Here is a 22,388-nt window from a genome sequence, read left to right on the forward strand (position 1 = left end):
AAAAAAAAAAAAAAGTTTAGTACCATTTAGAGATATAGAAAAAAGCATTATCTGATCATGCCTCCAAAAATGTTGGTTTTAGCCCTGAAATGTCTAGGTTCAGAGAAGGAACAAAAAAATGGTTACACTACAGTGTTAATGTCTTAATAATTTTATTTTTTTTTTTCTCCATAGATCATTATTACTTTCTATCAAGTAGGAAACTGGAAGTCACTATTATAAGTACATAATTTATCACTAAATTAAATTGCTAATATTAAATATCTCATATTAAGTTAAGCAATTGTTAAGCAGTCTGGACATCCATAAATTGATGAGTCCGGATGGAATACACCCGTGGGTGCTGAGGGAGCTGGCAGAGGTCATTGCTAGGCCAGTCTCCATCATCTTTGGTAAGTCACGGGCAACAGGAGAGGTGCCTGAGGACTGGAGGATAGCAAATGTCACTCCAGTCTACAAGAAGGGCAAGAAGGAGGACATGGGTGACCAGACTAGTCAGCATCACCTCCAACCCTGGAAAGATGATGGAACAGCTTGTTCTTGGCACTATCTCTAGGCATATCAAGGATGAGGTGGTCATTAAGAGCAGTCAACATGGTTTTACCAAGGGAAAGTCATGTTTGACCAGCCTTATAGCCTTCTAAGAAGAAGTGACTAGGTGGATAGATGATGGTAGTGTGGTAGATGTTTTATCTTGATTTCAGTAAAGCATTTGACACTGTCTCCCACAGCATCCTCATAAATAAACTGAAGAAGTGTGGTCTTGATGATCAGGTGGTGAGATGGATCATGAACTGGTTGAAAGGAAGAAGTCAGAGAGTTGTGGTCAATGGGACAGAATCCAGTTGGAGGCCTGTGACTAGTGGAGTCCCTCAGGGGTTGGTACTGGGACTAGTACTGTTCAGTATTTTCATCAATGACCTGGATGAGGGAACAGAGTGTGCCCTCAGCAAGTTTGCTGATGACACTAAACTGGGAGGAGTGGCTGACACACCAGAAGGCTGTGCTGCCATTCAGTGAGACCTGGACAGGCTGGAGAGTTGGGCAGGGAGAAACTTGATGAAACTCAACAAGGGCAAGTGTAGAGTCTTGCATCTGGGGAAGAACAAGCCCATGTACCAGTACAGGTTGGGGGCTGACCTGCTGGAGAGCAATGTAGGGGAAAGGGACCTGGAGGTCCTGGTGGACAGGAGGATGACCATGAGCCAGCAATGTGCCCTTGTGGCCAAGAAGGCCAATGGTATTCTGGGGTGCATTAGAAAGGGTGTGGTTAGTAGGTCAGAGAGGTTCTCCTCCCCCTCTATTCTGCCTTGGTGAGGCCGCATCTGGAGTATTGTGTCCAGTTCTGGGGAACTGTTTAGTTCAAGAAGGAGAGGGAACTGCTTGAAAGAGTCCAGGGAAGAGGCACAAAAATGATGAAGGCAGTGGAACATCTCCCTTATGAGGAAAGGCTGAGGGAGTTGGGTCTCTTTAGCTTGGAGAAAAGGAGACTGAGGGGAGACCTCATCAATATTTACAAATATGTTAAGGGCAAGTGTCAGGAGGATGGAGCCAGGCTTTTTTCAGTGATGTCCAGTGATAGGACAAGGGGCAATGGGTGCAAACTGGAACATAGGAGGTTCCACGTAAATATCAGAAAAAACCTTCTCTACTGTGAGAGTGACAGAGCCCTGGAACAGGCTGCCCAGAGAGGCTGTGGAGGCTCCTTTGCTGGAGACATTCAAAACCCACCTGGATGCGTTCCTGTGTGATGTGCTCCAGGTGACCCTGCTCTGGCAGGGGGGTTGGACTAGATGATCTTTCGAGGTCCCTTCCAACCCCTAAGATCCTGTGATTCTGTGATATTCCGTAAATAGTAGTGCAATATTGTTCTGGTCTGTTGTGAAGCTGTTGCTTGTCAAAATTACATAGAACAGAAGGATCCACAGGAAGACTTATAAAATTGGGAAAAAAATTAGTCCAAAGTCACCTCACTAATTTCACAGGGTGTTGGAACTGTGTGTCTGAGAGGGTTTGAACATTTAACAATGTACTAAGGAGGAACATATGTAAATATATTTGGTTTAAATAATATACAATTAATGATAATTCTTTTTAAGAATGTATATATCTGTACTATATCCAGAACTGAACACAAATTTTGTATGTCTTTCCAGCTTTGTGTTAGCAGGATGAAAGCAGATACACATTGAGTGACTGTGTGGACATGCCTGTGTATGCCTGTGTGTACTCATGTCTACATCTACATGTATGATGTGAGCTTATACAAGACTTTTAAACCTGTATTGAAATCTGCAAAGGTTTTGCTCATGTTTGATGATCTTTGTGAATTGGATTCTCCTTGCAGTTGATTTGATTTAAACATTGCTCATGTTTATACTAATGTGTAAAACACTATTGTAATGATTGCCATTAAAGAATGATTTTTCTCCATTTACCTCAGTTTCTACCTCAGGCTGTAGGCTGAGGTACCTTTACTCACACAGTCTCCTTGGTTGTATCTGTCTTACATGATTGCCATGCATAAAGGAAAGAGGTAAAGTAGGAGGACCAGGCAGAACTTAGAAAGAGTAGAGGTTTGTAGAACAGAAAGGTAACTATTTCATCTCCAGAAAATAGAGGAGCGAGATAGAGACCCTCTCATTGGGCTAACAGTTGGAAATCTGTGTTTTTAGGAGGTTGGAGAGATATTGAAAAGCCATGAAAACTTGCTTATGATAAACTTGAATAATCAGAATTAAGAACATTAGAAGAGCAGTTTGATCTTCAAGTATTACCAAGTTTTTATTCCATATTTTATCAGAGCTGTATTTGTCTGTGAAACTGGATATTCAAAAAGGATTAATCCTTATAACTTTGGGAATGTGAGTAATTTAATACACATTAATGTTCTGTAGTGACCTCCACAAGTCAGATTATTATTTGGATAGAGAATTCACAATGAGGACTGAAGTGAAAAATGCTCAAAATCTCATGAGGGAACAGGTGATTCAGGTCTAGTGATATGTCTGAAATAAATGTGTTTGCAGGATCAGTTCCACTTCTGAGTAACTTCCTGTTTTATTGAGCTGCTCCTGTGTATTTTCCTGGGATTCAATATGGGTAACTAACCAAAGCAGAGCTAGAGTATAAACTGGCAAATCAAACAATGTTATTAGTGTTCTGAAATGTTGTGATTTAATAAAAACAGACAACCCACCTGTCTGCTGGTGATGCAGTTCCAGCCTGGCAGACTGGCTTGCAGCAGAGCCATGTATTCCTTCTGTGACCAGCGTCACCAGTTTGGGTCTCCTTCCTCTGCTCACTCTTTCTTCTCCCTGAAGTTGAATCACCTTAACATCTTTGAAACCCTCTCTAAATTTTTGTTTAAATTTACCAAAAGATTAAAAAAATCAGTAAGAGGTGAATGACAGTGAGATCATTGCATAAGCCTTGTTTGTTTAGGAAACTTGGGAAATCAAGAAAAGTCCCTAGAGCATAGATAAAATGTTTTGGTAAGGTAATCATGAAAAATTTCAGATAGCCTGTTAAGAATAATTTAATTAATGTTTTTATTTATTGTTTTTATGACCAATTCTTGCACACTTGGTCATTTATTTTTATGTGTGTATTTCAAATAAGCATTAAAAAAAGTTAACAAGTTTACTTAATAGTATATTTTAATATAATTTCCTGAAACTGTGTTGAGTGGGTTCCAGAAAATGCAATGCAGATGATTTTGAATACCACACCGTTGAATAGTGAAATGGGTGGGGAGGTGGTCTGTTTGCTGGCATCCTCTCCAAACTGCTGTGTTGTCCTGATGATTTAGTTGCTGTTCCTGAAAGGAATACTTCTTGCAGTGATGAAACAGCACGGGCAATTTTGATTAGAAAATTCTTTTATATTCCCAGAAGTGCTGCTTTGCAGAGATATGGTGCCAAATGTTATGGTAATTTAAAGTAAATGCAACCCCCACTAAGTAACTGGAGCTGCATCAAATGTAAATCATTGAAGAATTTGTCCTGTTATGATGTCTCAGCGTGGAACAAGAACTCATGTGAAAGATATATATTTGAATTACTTTAGAACTGTTGATTTTAAGTAATGGCTTCTATAGATGTTACTTAAGGTAAGTCTTATTTTGTAATATTTTGCCTTGTGTTGTATATTCTACATAAGAAGCACTGGACTCACTATTCTAAATTTTGACATAAATTTTTGTATTGTTGCACATGTGAAACTAGATAAAGTTATTCCCTTTTATTTTTATCTGTGTAAGTCTCAGACAGCTTGGACCCTGGATGCCATGGGTGTCAGACCTGGAGGTTCCCCAAGGCAGAAACTCTTAAAGGACTCTTTAGCAGCGAAAGAACTTCAAACCATGGAAAAACACCTAGCTGGTATGTATGGTATGGTAGCAAAGGATCATAAACCACCTGGCAGTGCTCACCCAGCTTGCTCTGCCAGTATTTTAGATGAAGGAAAAAACGGTCTATCTCACATACTGATGAAAGCAGATAAAAAAATTAAACTTCCCTTTTTCTTTAAGAGAAACAGCACCATTACTGTTGTGTTTGTAGACTGTAATTACAGTAAACACAATTATTAAACAGCAATTAAACTGTGTTAAATGTACTGCAATCTGACAGCTTAATAATGCACCTTTTTTTTTTGGTTTTTTTTTTTTTTCTTCATATTTCACCAAGACTTGTGCAATAAGGAGGTCCTGATGCTTCGTCTACAGTAGTCTTTAGAAAAGGCTGCAGTGGAACTGTAGTGTGAGAACAGATTGCTTTGCAGGAAAAGCCCACCTTGTTCATGAGACTTCTGGCTAAGTGAAGTCTGTTAACTTGTGTGCAGTGGAACATCTGTAACATCTTTGATGGGGTAACTGTTTCTAAAAGATCAAACAACCCCCTTTTTTTTAAGTGAAAATGCATTTCAGAGCTCTGGAAAAATTATTGGGATATAGTTTGCAATTTGTTTTCTTTATAATCAATCAATCTTCAGCTTTAGCTATAAGGTATGGCACAGACCTATAGCATGATGGTCCTATATTATGAATGCTATTTGCCATATGGTGAAAGCTGAGCTTCATAGGCCAACCCCATGGAAAGTAATGCAGAACTGGAACATAAAGACTGTGTATGTAAGGTGGAGAGAGACATGAAATTTATCTGACCCTTCTTTCAGGTCATTCAGAGAGTGAGGCATAGAACTTAAGACTTTCAGTGTGATTTTCTAGATGTTTTTTGGACATGTATCCTACCACTAATGCTGGTGTGAAAGACCTGGGAGCTGTATCCTCTTCAGAGGGAGGTACAACTGTTGTACTTCTGTCTAGAGGCTGTTGCAGCTGAAGTAAAGTCAAATGACAAAGCTATGAGCACAAGGAGGAAAGCTCTTTAGAAATAAGTTTTTGCTTGTAATGGAGCAATAACTGAAAATGATGACATCTACAAATGAAGATATTTTAGTCTATTTAATTTCTGACAGGAGATACAGTAATTCAGGTTTTTTTGGCAGGTTCCAGTCACTGTAGCTACTAGAGCTATAGCCACTGTCAAACTAAACTGAAAATTCACGAGCCCTCTCTCCTAGCTGAAACTGCCAGGAACATCTAGAGGGAACAAGGAGACCAGCAAGCCAAGCTGTAGTCATCAGGTTTCTGTGGCATAGCTGGGACCTGAGTATCCCAGGGGCCTCTGCCACTGAAGTAACACTTGCCTTCCTTTATGTTGCTGCAGTTGTCACTCAGGATAGGTCTGGTGAAGATCTCCCCGTTTTGATTTATATCCTAACTGGTTGCACTTCCATGGTTGTACAAGCTCTTCTTGTATGCTCTGAAACATGCAGTTCCTTTAGATCTCCCTTGACAAAGCTGACAGTAATAACTACCATATTCAATGGAATACAGAATTTTAAATAATTGACCGTAAGCAACTAGCTACATTCACTTAAGTCTCTGAGATTCAGTCAAAGGTGTCTCTCACATCAGTGCCGTTGTTGTCACTTGGCTTTCAGCCCATTAATTCACTAATGCTGTAACACAGCATTCAGTCATGCCACCATTCAGTAATTTTTGTCTGCCTGAGAAATTCACAATTTTATTATTAGACATTGTACACTTGTATTCCTATAATTAATTTCCTATTATAGTACCAGTGCTGCTTGAGACAATTATTCCCCTCACAGGCAAGCATAACATAATTTCCATTAAGAATCATCTCAAAGGGCTTCAGATAATAATGCTGTGGTTTTGCTTAGTCTTACTTGTCTTGAACATTTGCAGAATTTGATGTGTCTCTGGTATCAGCAACTCTCCTTGTTTCAGTTCTCTTACAAGTGCACTGTAACCTATTAATTCTATGCAATGATAGGGAGTAATTTAGATGTCTGAATTATGACTTGGATTACCTGTGTAATGATGAAATGTGGTCCCCTGTCTCAGGTACACCTTCTTAAGGAGCCTGGCTGGTTAAAACTCACTCCTAACATAAGAACACAATTTGGTATCTGTGCTTATATTAGGGACTAGTACCAGCTGCCAGTAACTGCCTCAGTACCTTGATATTTGAAAGCAGCATTTTTACAAAATCAGATATTGAAGCAATCAGTTTTCTTTTCCTTCTCTACATATGGCTCATAATACTTTTGTCTAAGATCCAGCCTCTTACATTGCTACTTTATATCACACACAAGCTGAGAATGTATTTTTTGGTAGTTAATTCCAGTACCTGGCTGATTTGCTTTGTTACACTAACTCTGCAGTCATTAGATACGTCTGGAATGTATTTTATCCTAAGAAAAACTGCTAAATACATAAACAATTTGTAAGCACATTATGAATCTTATACTTTTTCTGGTATTTCTGATCTGAAAGTAAAATTCCTTTCTGTTGCACTGTTGCCTGCATTTTATTTTCTTTTAAATTACATTGACAATGGATTTGAAAAATCCTAAATGATAATTCAATTCTGGCATTTACTATGGATCAGATAATGCTGTAAAACTGGTGGTGTGTGACTTCTTTCTGCTTGAAAAGGTGATATTAAAGGAAAATCAAAATAGGATGTGTGCTAAATAAAACCGAATGATTACACTATGGAAGCATGTTAATTATATGTGGAGAAATTATTAGAATAATTGGCTCAGCTGCAGGCTTGATTGCTATATGGAATTAAGGAAACATGAGCTGGAATAAAATGTTTATTTAACTCTTACCAGATCATTCAATATTAAGATAATTTCTTAGCACAGGGCATCTTCATGGGGAAGTTAGAGGTCTGTAACTTTGCGAAGACATAGGCTAAGCTTTAAAGGAGCATATTCCTTATTTGGTTTAAGTTGGCTAGACCACACTGTCTTTTATTGGCCCCAAGGATCTTGCAAGTTCTAGAGTGATGTGTATTGATTTTTTTCAATCATAATGGAAGAGTACCTCAAGACATAATTATTTCAAAAAGGAAATAATTTTAAGAGGTCCGCAAAGTAGCAATCAGAAATATTCTTAACTGTGTGCTAGAAACAATTTCAATGTTTTAAAATTTGTTAGCAGGAAAGAATTTGATCTTTAGAGTTTTGAGATACACTTTTTTTCTGAGGCTTTCACAACTACTTTAGTTTTCCCAACTTTTGTAGATTTCAAAGTGTGTGGGATATCTCGTCTTAGACAAGTAACATGAAATTGTCATAGCTTATTTTCCTCTTTTCAAGGTGTTATTATAAAATAAGTTAATGTTAAAGGTGGCACATCTTAGAATATTTTACAAACCTTTTATACCTACTGGTAAGCACAAGTGGAAGAAAAATTGATTTTCTAATACACTGTTTAAAATCTTGGTTTTTTAGGACTATTAGAACTATGAAATTATTGACATAGATGTTTAAATCAGTAGAGCCTTGCTGATTTGCAGCTTCTGGGGCTGTGACTTGTACAGTTTAATGGGAAATGGCACCAACTGGCCCTGTCAAAACCAAGTTACAGAAGAGTACATGCCAGTGGCAGTGAAAATTGGTAACAATTGCCTAAGATAAAATAAACTTGAATAATACTTTTTTTAAGCTTGATGTTTTGACTTGCAAGGACATTTCAGTATGTTAGCAATGCTAACCTCAGTTCTAGCTACCATCACCTAACTTTTTTGATGGATCTGACTAATTCATTGGAAGCATTAATGTGATTTACATGAATTCAGAAGACACTTTTAATCACTACCCCATATCTGTTGTATTTTTAAATAAGATCTTATTCCTTAGGGAACCTGCTGTGGCACTGATGGCAGGCAAGAGCAAAAAGTCCAGATCCAAAGAGGATCACAGGTCTAGATGTGCCAGAGTTTTAGGGTCATTTCCCCCAGATGTTTGTTTGGGCAACAGACAATGAGACCAGAAGCAAAAGTCTTACCTTGACCCAGTTTTGGATTGCCCTTTACTCAGCTGAGGATGGCAAGTTTAGCTCACTGCTCCATCTTGGTTTGGTACTAATGAGAAACTGTGCAAAAGCCACAGAGAGAGAGAACCTTGGAAAAATGAAAGGGGTTTTTAAAGCTTGTATTGACCTTCAGTGGATGTCAGTATTTCTGTGGGATAGCTGTGTTTGCTGTAAATCAAATATAAATAAACTTTCAGGAAATGATTGTCAAGCATTTGAACTGTTAATTCTCATGCTTTATATTTTACGAGTGACTAGATTTTCTCTGCAAAGTTTCAGGTTGTCACTTACATTAGAAAAAATCAATGAGTTTTAAACCAGTGAGAAACAGAAAGTGAGTTTCTTTCTTCCTTTTCTTTTTGTGTGTCTACGTTTGTGCACAGATATTGAGAAGGACCTAGCACTATGGGAAGAAGCCAGGCTCTCAAGAAACCCTACAATCCAGCATCATAGCTTAGTTACGTCTGACCATCAAGGCAGTCTTCAAGCTACACAGGGCCAAAATCCGAGGCCTCAGGTGCAAACTCAGATGGGGAAGAACATTCAGCTCCAAGGAAACAAATCACCACCACTGCCCACTAACAGCAGAACACAGGTCTCCAGTGTTGCAAATAGGCCTCCAACACCCAGTACACAAACCAACAGGCCACCAACTCCATCAACTCCAGGGAGCAGACCTGTGACCCCAAATAGCTTTCTGTCACGGCCTCTTACCCCTAGCAACCAAGGAAATAGGGAAAGCTTCATTAGTATGCAAAGAAGCAGGTCTTTGTCATCTAAGAGCCAAATGGGGAGGACCCTCAGCGCTGCTTCAGGGCTCTCTGTGCAAATGAGTGGAGATATTGTTGGAACTGTCACTACTCAGAGAAGCAGTTTATCAGAAGTAAGATTTTCAATTTAATGTTTTTCTATGTTTAAGAATGGCTGTAGTGTGAAGACTAATTTGTGTTTTATGTTGAAGTAACATCAGTATACCCAATGTAACTTACTACTCTGAAAAGAACTTGAAATACAAGGATGAAAAAATTATCAAGGAAATACTGCTCAGCTTTGAGAGGTACTGATTAGAGAATGTCATGATTATTACAGAAATCATACTGAAGCACTTTGGCCCCCAAATTTTCCAAGAACTCTATAGGGTTTTGCCTGCATGATGCATGGCAGTTTTATTAGCCTTACAATTTCTAGGAGTTGCATACCTCTGGAAGACTAAATGCATTTTATCTTTGTGATTCCCAGGCATTTTTTTTTTTTTCCTGCTGCTCTGGCAGTGCATAGTAGTTCCTTGGTCTGATTTTTCTTACATTTTTTGAACACATTGGAATGATTATTTAGACATCTCTGAATGGACAGATTTTCCAAAATACAAAACTGAACTGCAGTGAGAATATGTCCGTTCTTGAATCACTGTCTAGTGCTGAGTGCATGTTAACTAGGCTGATGCAGAGCATAAAAACTTCCTGTCCCATAATTATGGCTTTTACAGGATTAGTCTTTGTTCAAAACAAGAAGTTAAAGTACCTTGTAAATTCTGAGTGGGATTCTCCTCTGCTAACCTTAGCTGCCTTAAAAATAACTTTAATGTGTAGGCAGCAGAAATAAAAGCACTTATAAAAGAATAGTCCTGCTGTCTATCTCAGATACATGCCTTACAAAGGTGAGTTTTGTCTCAGGAAATGTCAGTTCTTCTATACTGACTTCAGAAGGACTGACATGTCTAGATTGCTTATTTTTTAATGGTGAAATCAGTCAATTCCCACCATTTATTACCAATCTCTTTATAGTCCATTTATCAAAGCCTGCAGAGCTTTTTTCCCCAAGACTGAAAAAAAATCATACCTTTAGATAATTGTTTCTGAGAAGTATAATTTGTTTTAAAAACCTGTTGAATATGACATTGATACAGTGTGTTATCATTCTAATGGCTTCTTAAAAGATTTTAAAATGTTGTTTATAATAATATTGCTTAGAGACCCTTGTAGGAAAATTAGAGAATTGATGCTTAGTTTAATCTTACAATTAAGTGTGTGGCCTCCATTATTTATTATTAAAGAAATGAAATGAGGCACAACTCAAAAACTAGAGAATTTGGTGGTGAAAAACTTATTCATTTTGGTGTTTGTATGTCAGTGTGCTAATCACATCACTTAAGCTACTTCGTCACATAGAATTGGATATTAAGCTTAAAGTCATGAAGATTGAAGCTGATGATAGTTCTGTTGAAAGTATCTTCACTGACAGTTGATATATTTTCAAACCAGAAGTTTTCAATGGAAAAAATATGTGATTGTAACAAGTTTCTTCTTGACAAACAAAAAAACCCCCATTGTCTCTTGTTTTGAGGGGCTGCTGTGTTTGTGTGTTTGAATTTTCTCACATGCCAGAAAATTAGAATTGAAATTAATTGTTAACTAAATGTGTTCAGAAGAAATTATTTCAGAAGAAATGAAGGGGTTTCATTGTTTCCCACTAAACACTTCACTCCTCTGTCTCTCTTTCTCTTCATTTCCTTCCTTCCTTCCTTCCTTCCTCCCTCCCTTCCTCCCTTCCTTCCTTCCTTCCTTCCTTCCTCCCTCCCTTCCTCCCTTCCTTCCTTCCTTCCTTCCTTCCTCCCTCCCTTCCTCCCTTCCTTCCTTCCTTCCTTCCTTCCTCCCTCCCTTCCTCCCTTCCTTCCTTCCTTCCTTCCTTCCTCCCTCCCTTCCTCCCTTCCTTCCTTCCTTCCTTCCTTCCTCCCTCCCTTCCTCCCTTCCTTCCTTCCTTCCTTCCTTCCTCCCTCCCTTCCTCCCTTCCTTCCTTCCTTCCTTCCTTCCTCCCTCCCTTCCTCCCTTCCTTCCTTCCTTCCTTCCTTCCTCCCTCCCTTCCTCCCTTCCTTCCTTCCTTCCTTCCTTCCCTCCTTCCTTCCTTCCCTCTCCTATTCCCTCTCTCCTTCTTTCTTAGCAGTCCTGTTCCTAACTTATATGTCATCATGTGATGCCAACTAAAATTATTGTCTAGACTCCAGAAGGTGCCACATAATGAGCACTGCATCTCCAACAAGGAATATCCAGTCTGTCTGACACTTCTGATCTTTCCAGTAACAAGGCAGGCAATTTAAAATGCTTTCTTCCACAGCCTTGCTGTAGTTAGATTAATAAAAATAATGAGTCCCATTTCATTTGCTGTGACTTGTTACTTCTGTTTGCCAAAACTCAACTTTTGCTGATAACTCTTACAAGAAGTATCCTCATATATTTTTAATATATGTATATATGTGTATATATATTAAGCAATTTGATTGCCCTATTTTACAGTTAGAATAGCATGTCCAGTTTAGCCCAGCAAGCCCACTGTAAAGATGGTGTTAAAACTCAGCCTTTCTATGCAGGATCTCATCCTCTGCTATAATCCCTTCTAGAAGTGACAAATTCTTTTCTTTCTCTTTGCTCTCTGGGTACAATAGTATGTTGGCTGCTAGTGACCCAGCTCAAACCCTGTTTATCCTTTCCTGACATGCACAAGTGACCTTTGATTTAATGGAGACTTGTTTTGAGACTAGCTCTGATTCCAAGGCGAAAACTGCTATTACTGAAGATCTTCCTCTGCCAAGCTGTAAAGACCCATGAATGTCAGAAAGTAGCTGATGGCAGTCTGGCCAATCTGCTGCTCCCAACTCCACATTTGGAGTGTTATGCTAGGAGCTTCAAGAGCTCTTTTAAGCTATTTTTTGCCCAGCTGAAGTGTTGGGTCACTTAGAGAAGTGAGTTTAGACAGAACATACCCAGGAATTATCTCTGTTCAGCGACATTTTTTGCCATGTTAGAGGTATCTGCCTATTTGTGCCCATGCAATTTCATTCTGTTGAGTCACATCTTCTCTCTGATCATGGAGAGAAAATTTAAAAAGTCAAATGTGGCCTGGTGTAGAAGAACAACAAAGTTCTGTCTGTCTTCGTACTTTTACAGATCACAAACATCTAAACTTCAAGGCTGATACTGTAAATTATTTTACAACTTTCATTGTAGGATTTGTATTCTCTTCCTGTATAAAACCTGTGAAATAAAAGAAGAGAAATTGCCTTTGTTCTTCTTAGCCTTATAATGTGAACTGCAAAATTCCTCTAGCTGCAAATACACTGTGGTTATTTTGCCAATCCTATAGAAGATATTACAGTAAGATTTTGCAAATAATTCTGCTTCCTTACTCTTAGGTGGTGTTGATGGAATTAACCAGTACAAAGTTGTTTCATATTTTATGAGAATAAGTCAGTTGGAAAGGCTGTGATTACTGGCTACCAGGAGCTTGAATTAAAGAATTTGGAATCTGCATGGGTTTGCACTGTGTGCTGTCACTTGTTTATTTACCAGGAATTTTAACATATCTTTCAATGCCTTATGTATGATGCCTAGTTTGTAATGTGTTTCAGAGTAACATAAAAAGTCTAAAATATAAAAATATTACTGATAAGTAAAATTCAGAGTTGTTCTTAAGTTTTAGTAAAGTTCTTGCTGTAGCTAAGGGTGGTTTAATCTTGCCAGAGCTTAAATCTAAAATAATTTTGCAGGTACTTAACATATGAGCTGTTAAGAATGTTTTGGGGTTTTTTTTTAATACTCAAGACTTAAAGTGATCTGACATTCTTGTGGACGAGTTTCTGCCTCTTGGCACACATAATATAACAATGTTCTAACAGCTGTGTTTTATTATCAGCTCTGTTCAAGGCTGAATTGAATTATAGCAAAGAAATGCTACCTAGAGAAATAGGTTTATTATCTCTATAAAACTAATAAATCAGGGTTCCAAATCCTTTGGCAGAGAGACTTTTATGCATTTACCTTATCCTTCAGTGTTTTGTAAAAATTGACAAAAGAAAGTTGAATCCTTATCTCTTTAGGATGGATTCCATTAAAGTGACACAATTCTGTGATAGTTATCAATAGCTTTTCAGATGAAAATACTACTGACTCCCTTGTTTCCATTTCATTTTATGAACACTTGGAATTTTACAATCACTTTATGTATCAAGATGTTTCAAAGTGGTATTCAGTAATCTTTATTGGTCTGTCATTATTACCAGCAGGAGATGTCACTTTATTTGAATATTGCATTGATTAACAGAAGTTTTCCTCCTACTTACTGCACTATAGAACAAAACTGGATGTGATGAGGACTCTCATTTTGGTCAGATACTTCCACTGTGTTCTGCTGCCTGGCTGAATTCTTGGCTCTGTCTGTTTGGAACATAAAAAGTATGTTGATCAGTGTGACAGCTGCTCACTGCTACTGCAAAAATCCTGTTCCTTAAACCAAAAGCCTTTACCCAGTTCAGTGCTGTAGTCATCAGCTTCTTGAACACTGAGCACATTTTAAATGGCAATACATAAATAAGGCCTGGAGCTCCTGTGTGAGATTAGTGTTGGGCCATTGCTACAGTCTTGGTGGATTTTGTAACAGATTACTAACAGAATTAATAATGTACTCCCAATGAGTTGGATCTTGATTGAACTGATTTAAGCAAACCTGGTTTCTGTGTTTAAGTGAGAGAGCCTAACCATAAAAATTATGTTGTAGTGCTGTGCAGTACAATTTAACTTGGAATATGTAGATTCTGTTTTTCAGTTGGTGTAAAGAAGACTGAAAGAAGACTGAGCTACTACCCTGCCCCCACCTCCTTTATTTAATTTATTTTTTTCAGGTACTTATAAGAATATGGCTCGTAATTTTATATCTGGCCAATGTTTACATTCTCTTTTAGGGACTAGACTTGCATGTTTGAACTGCTTTTGACAATAAAGCTATGCATTCCAGTCTCATCTCTCACCTTGAATATTGTAAAGGAACCTGTCAAAGTATTTATATGTCTTACTTATATACATGTGCATGGAAAAATATTGTAATTTATATAGATATATACATTATCTAAAAAAAAGGAGGCAATTGTAAACCACTTTAAAAAGCACATATTCCACTGCATATGGATTTTTATATGTATAAAACATTTATATTTTGATGCTTAGAGTTTTATGAAGTCTTGGAGACAAAAGTTTCCATACCATTTTTCTGTCCTAGGCTTTCGTCGTCTCCAATAAAACCCTAGGTTCTAAATTAAGTTTCAGGTCCTTGTTCTTACTAGATTGGAGACAGTAAAAGTTCTGAGAAATCAGTGCCTTACTTAAGAAAATTTTTCATGACATGTCTAGGCATAGTCCAAAAACTGCAGGGACAGATGGAATATCTGCATTAAGAATTTGTTCTGTGTGCCTGCATTTCTAAGATGAGTATGTACATACTGTGGCTACTTTTTTCAGAATAGATAAGTAAATAAGAATTAAACAATAATAAAAAAATCAAGGGAGCCTGCCTACCCTCTACATTCTTATTTTATTTCACAGCAAGATTTTTTTTATTAAAGAATTTTCCCTCTCTACTTTATTGATGCTAGAATGTTTGCTACAGTCTGCACTTATATAGAACCACTCTCTGTCATTTTATCTAAAATAGATCTGTTTGTGGCAGGATGAATTCTTACAACAGCTTCAGCTTGCTCATCAACCTTGGATATTGCCGAGTGACACAGAAAGTGAAGGAGTGGAAGCTGACCAAGACAAATGTAAGTATATTTGTTAGGACTAGATAATGTGTCAAAAACCCTCAAACTTTTAATTTATCTTTTTTGTATCATCAAATCCTGTGAAGATGTCATGCCTGCTCATAGCAGCTTATCTCGTAAGTACCTTTTGTTTGAAATTTATAGGATTGATTTACAGTCACTGAAAAGTGACAAAATTATCACAGCCCATGCTTTACTTAGCTAAGCGAAACAATTTGTCCTAATGTATTAAAGTAGCGGTTTCAGAAAAGTAACATGTAGTTGAAATGGATACTCTGTTAGTAAATCAGTATGACCAGAAAAAAAACCCCAAACAACCCCACAATAAGAAACCCAAAGCAATACCTCTGACAAGTAGAGCCTTCCTCCTCAGGCTTGTGACTCCATTATCTATTTTGCCTGTGTTCTTTTGAATTCCTCTATATGAAAAAAATGTTCCTAATCACAGAAGTAATCCTTAATATCCTACACTCTTTGAAGCAATTGTCTAATCATTAAAGGAAAGGTCAGCAGGATCATAACCTAAATGGCAGAACAAGTAGCAGCAAGCAACATGCTATAAATTGTGATGCATTCGAACTGCAGCAAGTTCTGCCTACCTGTAAATAATCTTGCTGAAAATATTAAATGTTTTGCGTTTCTTTTTCAATTCACTGTAGTTTTGTGATCTGCAAAGGTGAATAAGCAAACTATTTTCTAATATATTTTAGGTGATGTGCTTGAAAAGAACAGAATTATTTTAATCAACATGTTTAGAGAACTTACTACCTTTTACTAAAACTGCTTTAAACATGCAGGGTTAAAATAAGAAAAGGCCAGTTTCTTCACAGAATAAAACAGTTATGTAAGGGACTAACGATTAATCATAATCATGCTAGATAAAGAGAATACATATTTAAATTATACCACTTGCAAAAAAATTACGTTTTCTATTCATACACCCATTTCACAAATCTATACATAGCCTCGGGTTTGACTGTGAAATTTCAGTTTGTATAGTGAGATACTGAAGAGCATGGGCTGTTTTTGTAACAGTAGCACAGTCTTCAAATTAAGTTCTTTGTGTCCAGCTGATTTTAGTTCAAAGCCAATAAGTCCAGTTTGTCTTCACCTGAACCTTTCACTTACCTTGGGGCTGAAGCTTGCCTCAGGTGGGCAAAAAGGCAGCCAGCTACCTGCCTATTTGGTGCATGTGAATTTTCCTCTGTATTTTTTGTAATTAACTTACAATCACACAAACACTGGTAGGACTGGTTGCATGGACTGGAGCTAATTGTATGATCAGAGAGACTGGTGTTCTAGGACATATCAGATGCACAGCACAGTTCTTTCATAGCTGCTGTACCTGAATTGCACAGGTATGGGGGCTTCTGAGCATCCAAGATCCCATCCTATAAGATTGTAAGAATCTTCTGAGGTAATATTCACTGCCCAGTGTGACAGAGAGGTACATTTATAAATAAAAGTTCCAGTCCTGCCTCCAGATCAGTAGAAATGATAGTTGCCTAACTAATTACAATTATTTTTCCTGAATCTGATGGCACCAAGAACAGAGAAGGAAAATAAAGTAGCTGTAAGCTATAGTTTCTGACCAAAAGTTAAAGCATGCTGTTAAGGGCATTGTCCAAATGCTTCTAAAACTCTAACAGGATTGGGGCATCCACCCTTTCTCTAGGAAGCCTGTTCTAGTATTTGACCATCCTCTCAGTAATGAAATGCTTCCTAATATCCAGTCTAAACCTTCCCTAGTGTAGCTTTGAACCAGTCACGTGAGTCCTATAACTGGACACCAGGAAGAAGAGCTCAGCACCTCCTTCTCCACATCGCCTCCTCAGGAAGCTGCAGAGAGCAACGAGGTCACCCCTCAGCCTCATTTTCTCCAAACTAGACAAGCCCAAAGTGCTCAGCTGTTCCTCATAGGACATTCCTTCCAGCCCTTTCACCAGTTTTGTTGCCCCCTTCTGGACCCTTTCAAGGACCTTTGTATCCTTTTTAAATTGTGGGGCCCAGAGCTGAATACAGTTCTGAAGGTGAGACTGCACTGATGATGAATACAGTGAGATTAGAACTTCTTTTGACTTGCTGGTCATGTTGTATTTGATGCTCTCCAGGACAGGGTTTCCCCTCCTTGCTGCCAAGGCACATGGCTGACTTGTGTTGAGCCTCCTGGGACCAGCACCCCAGATCCCTTTCTGCAAGGCTGCTCTCCAGCCACTTCTCATTTATACTTGTGCCTGGCATTACTCTGTCGTGGGTGCAGGATTCAGCATTTTGACTTGTTGAATTTAATCCCTTCCATCATTGCCCAATGCTAAAATTCACCTAGATCCCTCTGCAAAGCCTCTTGAGAGAATCCCTCAAGAATACCTCAAGAGAGTCAACAGCACCTCCCAGTTTGGTATCATCAGTGAACTTGCAAACTGTGCCTTCAACTCCTGCATTCATATAATTCATAAATACATTGAACAGAACTGGCCCTAGAATGGAACCTTGAGGAACACTTTTTAAATTGTCACCAGCCAGAGGTAACCCCATTCATTACAAACCTTGGAGCTCGGCACTTCAGCCAGTTCTTCACTCAGCGCACCATGAAGCTGCTCATCCCCACAGGTGGACAAATTGTCCAGAAGGATGCAGTGGGGGACAGTGTTAAAAGTCTTACCAAACCCCAAAAAACTATATCCACCACCTTTCCTTCATCCACAGGGTGAGTGAGCTTATCACAGGAGGATATAAAATTTGTTAAACAGGACTTTCCCTTTGTGAAACCATGTTCACTGTGCAGTTAAATGCTGTGTAGTTAACAGCTGCACCCTTTACAATAGGTCAGTGTTTCTACTAATGTAACTAAAGGGGTAGAACAAAAAAAAATGTTGGGTCACAGCAATACATTCTGTGTCTGAAATCTAATAGTGATAAATGTCATTTAAAATAACAATAATAATGTAATCATCACTGTCTGAAGTTATATGTTATATGCCAGTGTCATTGGCAAGCAGAAACTGCACAACTGCCACCACTGACAAAAAGAAGCCACCAATTCCCAGTTGTAAAGTGGAAGTCAGTGAGGAGTTTGGCACACTTGCTCATGCCAGTGCTTGTAGGCAGAGCAGCTGGCAAGATTCCACATAATTTTTCACCCTATAGTTAATAAATCTCTGTGGATGTTGTATGTGATTTAGTGTTAAGGGGGCCCAGGAGTTCATAATTTATGAGTTCAAGAAGAAGAGCTGCAAAATTAATCTTTACAATAGCAACACCTGTTCTTTGACTCAGCTTTTAATAAATTATATGTGGATAATATTTACCACATTCTTTGACTACATTGAGATAATAGCAGCCAGGTGTAAAGCTTGGTTTTGGTAGTGGGAAAACTAACTGCAAAAAGAACCTATGTGAGTAACCTTGAATTCTTTTAAATTAATACCTTCTGGTTGGTCTTCTACAACAAAAATGGTGAAAAAATTTGGGGGAACAGTTTCAAATATAGTCAGATGTAAGACCTTATAAAGGCTATTTTCAAAGCCAATGATAGCTGAATGGAATTGGGTCACTGTAGCATCTCAACATCTCCCAACAAACATCATTTGCAAAACATACAACAAAGCATATCTTGTCTTATGCAAATGAGGTGTAGGTTCTCAGGTCTTGTAAATGAGACTTTACTTCCCAAATCCCAGGCTCTCTGACAGTATTTTTAAAATTGTCCTTATCAGCAAATCCATAAATTACTGAAGTCAATAATTTTTAAAGTTTCATACCAGTTATGGCAAACTTTGAAATTAAATAGATGCTTATATAAGAGAATAAATTGTTTCAGTTTAAGAGGTGTGTTATGTTAAATAAGGAAAGAAAAACATTTTTAAGAAGCATTGTTGGTTTTTGTAGCATACCCTTTTCTTCTTTCTCTTTCTATGCCTAACAGCCATATGTCAGAGAGCAAGATAGATGTATAATTATTTGCTCTTGCAATGATTTTATATTTTTTTTTATTAGAAAGTAGAAACCAACACATGCTTTTTTAAGAACATCTGTAATTTAGTAACTAAAATCTCTACTACTTGCTAGATATGTTCTCCTTTGGCAATTTGCACACAATGAGCAAAGAGAAATTAAAATGGGCAAGGCTATATAATCCAAAATCATGGGTTTGTCATTCTTTTTTAATTTTAGTGTCACTAAAAAGCCTGGAGACAAAGCCTTATGTGTCTTCCTCCTCAGCTGTCATTCTGAAAATAGTTCCCCATTATTACCTGTGGTAATTTGCTTGTATGCTGATTCTCTGCAAAGAGTTTTTAGAGGATGCATGGAAATAATTCTTGAAAAGAGGAAGGGGCTGAAGAAAATATATATCCCTACCACAGTGCTTTTGGTGGGAGTTCTTGGACCTGGCAAAAATAATTTTTTTCTTTATGGGTTACTGATGTAAGGAGACAGAAGAGCTACTTGTACAACTACCAGAGCATTTCTTAGCCAGCTTTTATGAGAAGAAATTCAGCCTTTCAGGGTACTGACGAGTCAGCTTGAATTTTCCCTTGAGAACAGGACCTACAAAGACTGTTGGCTGGAAATTTCTAGTGCATCACTAGCTTCCAAGAACCTTGAAAAGACAGACATTCATTTGGTGTTGTTTGAGCTACTATCTGTAGTCCTGATGGGGATTTACTGCCCAAAAGCCCAAGTCTACTTTCTCGGGTGCCTAACTCAAGAAGTAACTCACACAGCAGGTTTCCCCAGATCTCACAGCCTTGGACATAGAGGATCCCTGCCTGCAATCCATTTGCATATTTGAAGGATGTCCATGATAGCTGAACAATGTAGTCTCTTAACAAACTTGCTACTTGATAAATTAATGTTATATATATCTATGTGTATATACATTCTTTTCCCCTAATCTGCTAAAGGAGTGTCAGTTTCTGTAAGCAATGGCACACCAAGTCATGTGGCTACTGTCACTTCACGGTCTTCTTGATTATGAAAGTATTCCTAAGTTTTGGAAAACTGCATGATCAAAATAAGGACAAGCTTACTGCTGGAATTTCTTTTTGCTGTGAGTGTTTCCTTTTGCTTAGAGCCAAGTACTACTCAGTATGAGTAAGAATGACAGAATCAGGCTTATAGCAGCAACTGTTGATTGCAACCTTTATGACATCAGCACAAACTCATTCCTTCTTACTTAGTTAAATTCAGCTATTTGTATTTGTGTTCTGCTCAGATGGAATATAACAGTACTGGAATCACCTCTTTTGGTAGGTATGAGTTTAGGACAATGCTAGATTTGGTTTGTCTAAGGAGTAAGTTATGAGGCATTGCTCAAATTAGTCAATAATGTCTGGTTAATAAGAACATAATATGGAAATAATAATGGACATTTTTCTCAGTTAATAGTAAATGCTGTATAAATATGTGATGTTTTTCCCAAAAATGAAACTGAGTTATCTTCTGGGAGACTTTAATTCCAGATTCATTCATCTTCTGGAGAAAGGTACTTATTTTTCTTTAATTTAATATTTCAAGAGTGGTAGTATAAACTGGAGTAAAAGTCATATACTACATCCAACATAGCCTTTCTGAGGAACTTCTCTGGGCCTCTTGGATGGTCTTGGCTCAATGTCATACAGCACCTATAGCTGAAGCTCCACCATTTCATGTAACTGCTTCTTGAGTCTGAAAATGAGGGAAAACAGTCTCATAGCATGAAAACTTGCCCAGTTGGATTTATTTATTTATAGATAGTGAAACAGAAGAAATTGACATTAATTCTACCGGAAGTTAGATGACTGTTGGATAGTGAAGGGAGAATTCAAATACAGCTAGAGAAAGTTGGAACTAGACTCAAGATTCCTATTTTTAAAACGAATGTGCTTAAGTCCAAAGCTGCCATTATCTCATGTTATTGAGGGTTTAGCTCATGTCACTTTATTTCTACTGACTAATACTTGGTTTCATGTTAGAAAAGTTCACATTGAACTAAAAATTTGGGAGGAGGGGGGAATTTTCCATTGCAGTAAGGAAAATATTATCAAAATTTGCTTCAGGACAGGAAGCTATTTTCAGTACAGCTTCCAAACCTAAGGATATTTTTTCTGTAACTTGCATTATTATGGTAAACTTGGTTTCCTAGAGACATTTAGTCTAATAAGAAATGACAGTGTGATTTAAAATGGCGTATAGAATTATCAGGGTACACATTAGGTAAATTATAAGTTGACTCACTGAGGAATCAAAACCTAGAGCTTCTAATGGGAAGAGGTAGATGAATGGTGCTCATTAGGGTCTGATAGTTTTGTATAATTGGTGGAAAGGACAAGTTGAAGTTACAAAATGATATGAATCCCCTGACATAATGGCCACATTCCAGTAAAATGCACTTTATTATAACCAGATGAAATATATTTGAAGTAAATGAAATATATCTGGCACCAGAGAAACATATCTGTCTCTGCTGTAGAATAATGAGGCTTTGTCCTGGAAAGCAATGACCTATTGGACTTAGGATGATCATAGACTATCATCTCAGTGTGAGCTCCCAGCATATTGCAGTCAGAAAGAAGGGTAGACCATTCCTTGAATGCATAAAAGTTAAGCAGCAATCTAATTATTCCACAGCATATAAGTAAAAAACTGTGGTTTTGGTGTCTTGCCATTAAGAAAGATTGGAATAACTTGAGAGATTTCAGAAGATGATTAAAGCCAATCCAGGGCTTGGGAAACCCTGTTAAGAGTTTGCCTCACTTAAAGGCATTCAAGTAAGAACTGTGGAGGTGATTTTGCAACGTTCAAACATTCAGCTCATCAGACTGTGATGAAGGAAATTGAATGCTATGTTATAGCAGCCAGGAGCCTTAAGCTTTGTAAGCAAAAGGTGAGGGAGTCGTTAACGTAAGATGGTAAAGCTTTCTAAATGACAGATGGTAGATAAACCAGCAGAGATTCTGTGGAATCTCTTTATAGAGAGTATAGAGGTATATGGTAAGTCAAACTAGACGATCACAGCAGGATTTTTTTGTCTTGGTGGCTATGAATATACTTATTCTCAGAGAGAGCAGTCTGGATGTGCAATTTCTGTTGCTTTCTTGGACTCAACATTTTAGGTATTGATAAAGATGCACATGATACAATGATCATCCTACATTTGTGCTGCCTGTTTTCTTACAAACCCTGAAAATGCACGTATCTGTATGTAAATGTAAACACATTTTTTGCCATTTTTATTCTAAAGTTTATTCTAGTGGTTTTGAACTGCAAAGCTACACACACAGTTGTTTTCATTATCTTAGTTTAGTCCTTGCAATATAAAAATAGTTTTCTTGAGAAGGCAGGGTGCCTCTGGATCAAGTAAAGGCTGTCTTTAGTGATCCAAAAAAATATACTCCTGGAAAATAC

At 37.8% G+C, this 22,388-nt stretch overlaps 1 protein-coding gene across 1 annotated transcript in view; it reads left to right on the top strand.

Annotated features, from left to right (window-relative positions):
* The window catches only part of LOC104386914 (chromosome unknown open reading frame, human C8orf34), a 138,794-nt gene that overhangs the window by 112,836 nt on the left and 3,570 nt on the right, over positions 1 to 22,388 (top strand). The window contains exons 11-13 of the mRNA XM_009995596.1: positions 4,262 to 4,382; positions 8,800 to 9,299; positions 14,909 to 15,002. Of these exons, the coding sequence (XP_009993898.1) occupies positions 4,262 to 4,382; positions 8,800 to 9,299; positions 14,909 to 15,002 (715 nt within the window). The remainder of the gene's footprint in view (positions 1 to 4,261; positions 4,383 to 8,799; positions 9,300 to 14,908; positions 15,003 to 22,388) is intronic.

The sequence above is a fragment of the Chaetura pelagica genome, unplaced genomic scaffold, assembly GCF_000747805.2.
Source record: "Chaetura pelagica isolate M959 unplaced genomic scaffold, ChaPel_1.0 scaffold83, whole genome shotgun sequence".
In the NCBI taxonomy this organism is placed as follows: domain Eukaryota; kingdom Metazoa; phylum Chordata; class Aves; order Apodiformes; family Apodidae; genus Chaetura; species Chaetura pelagica.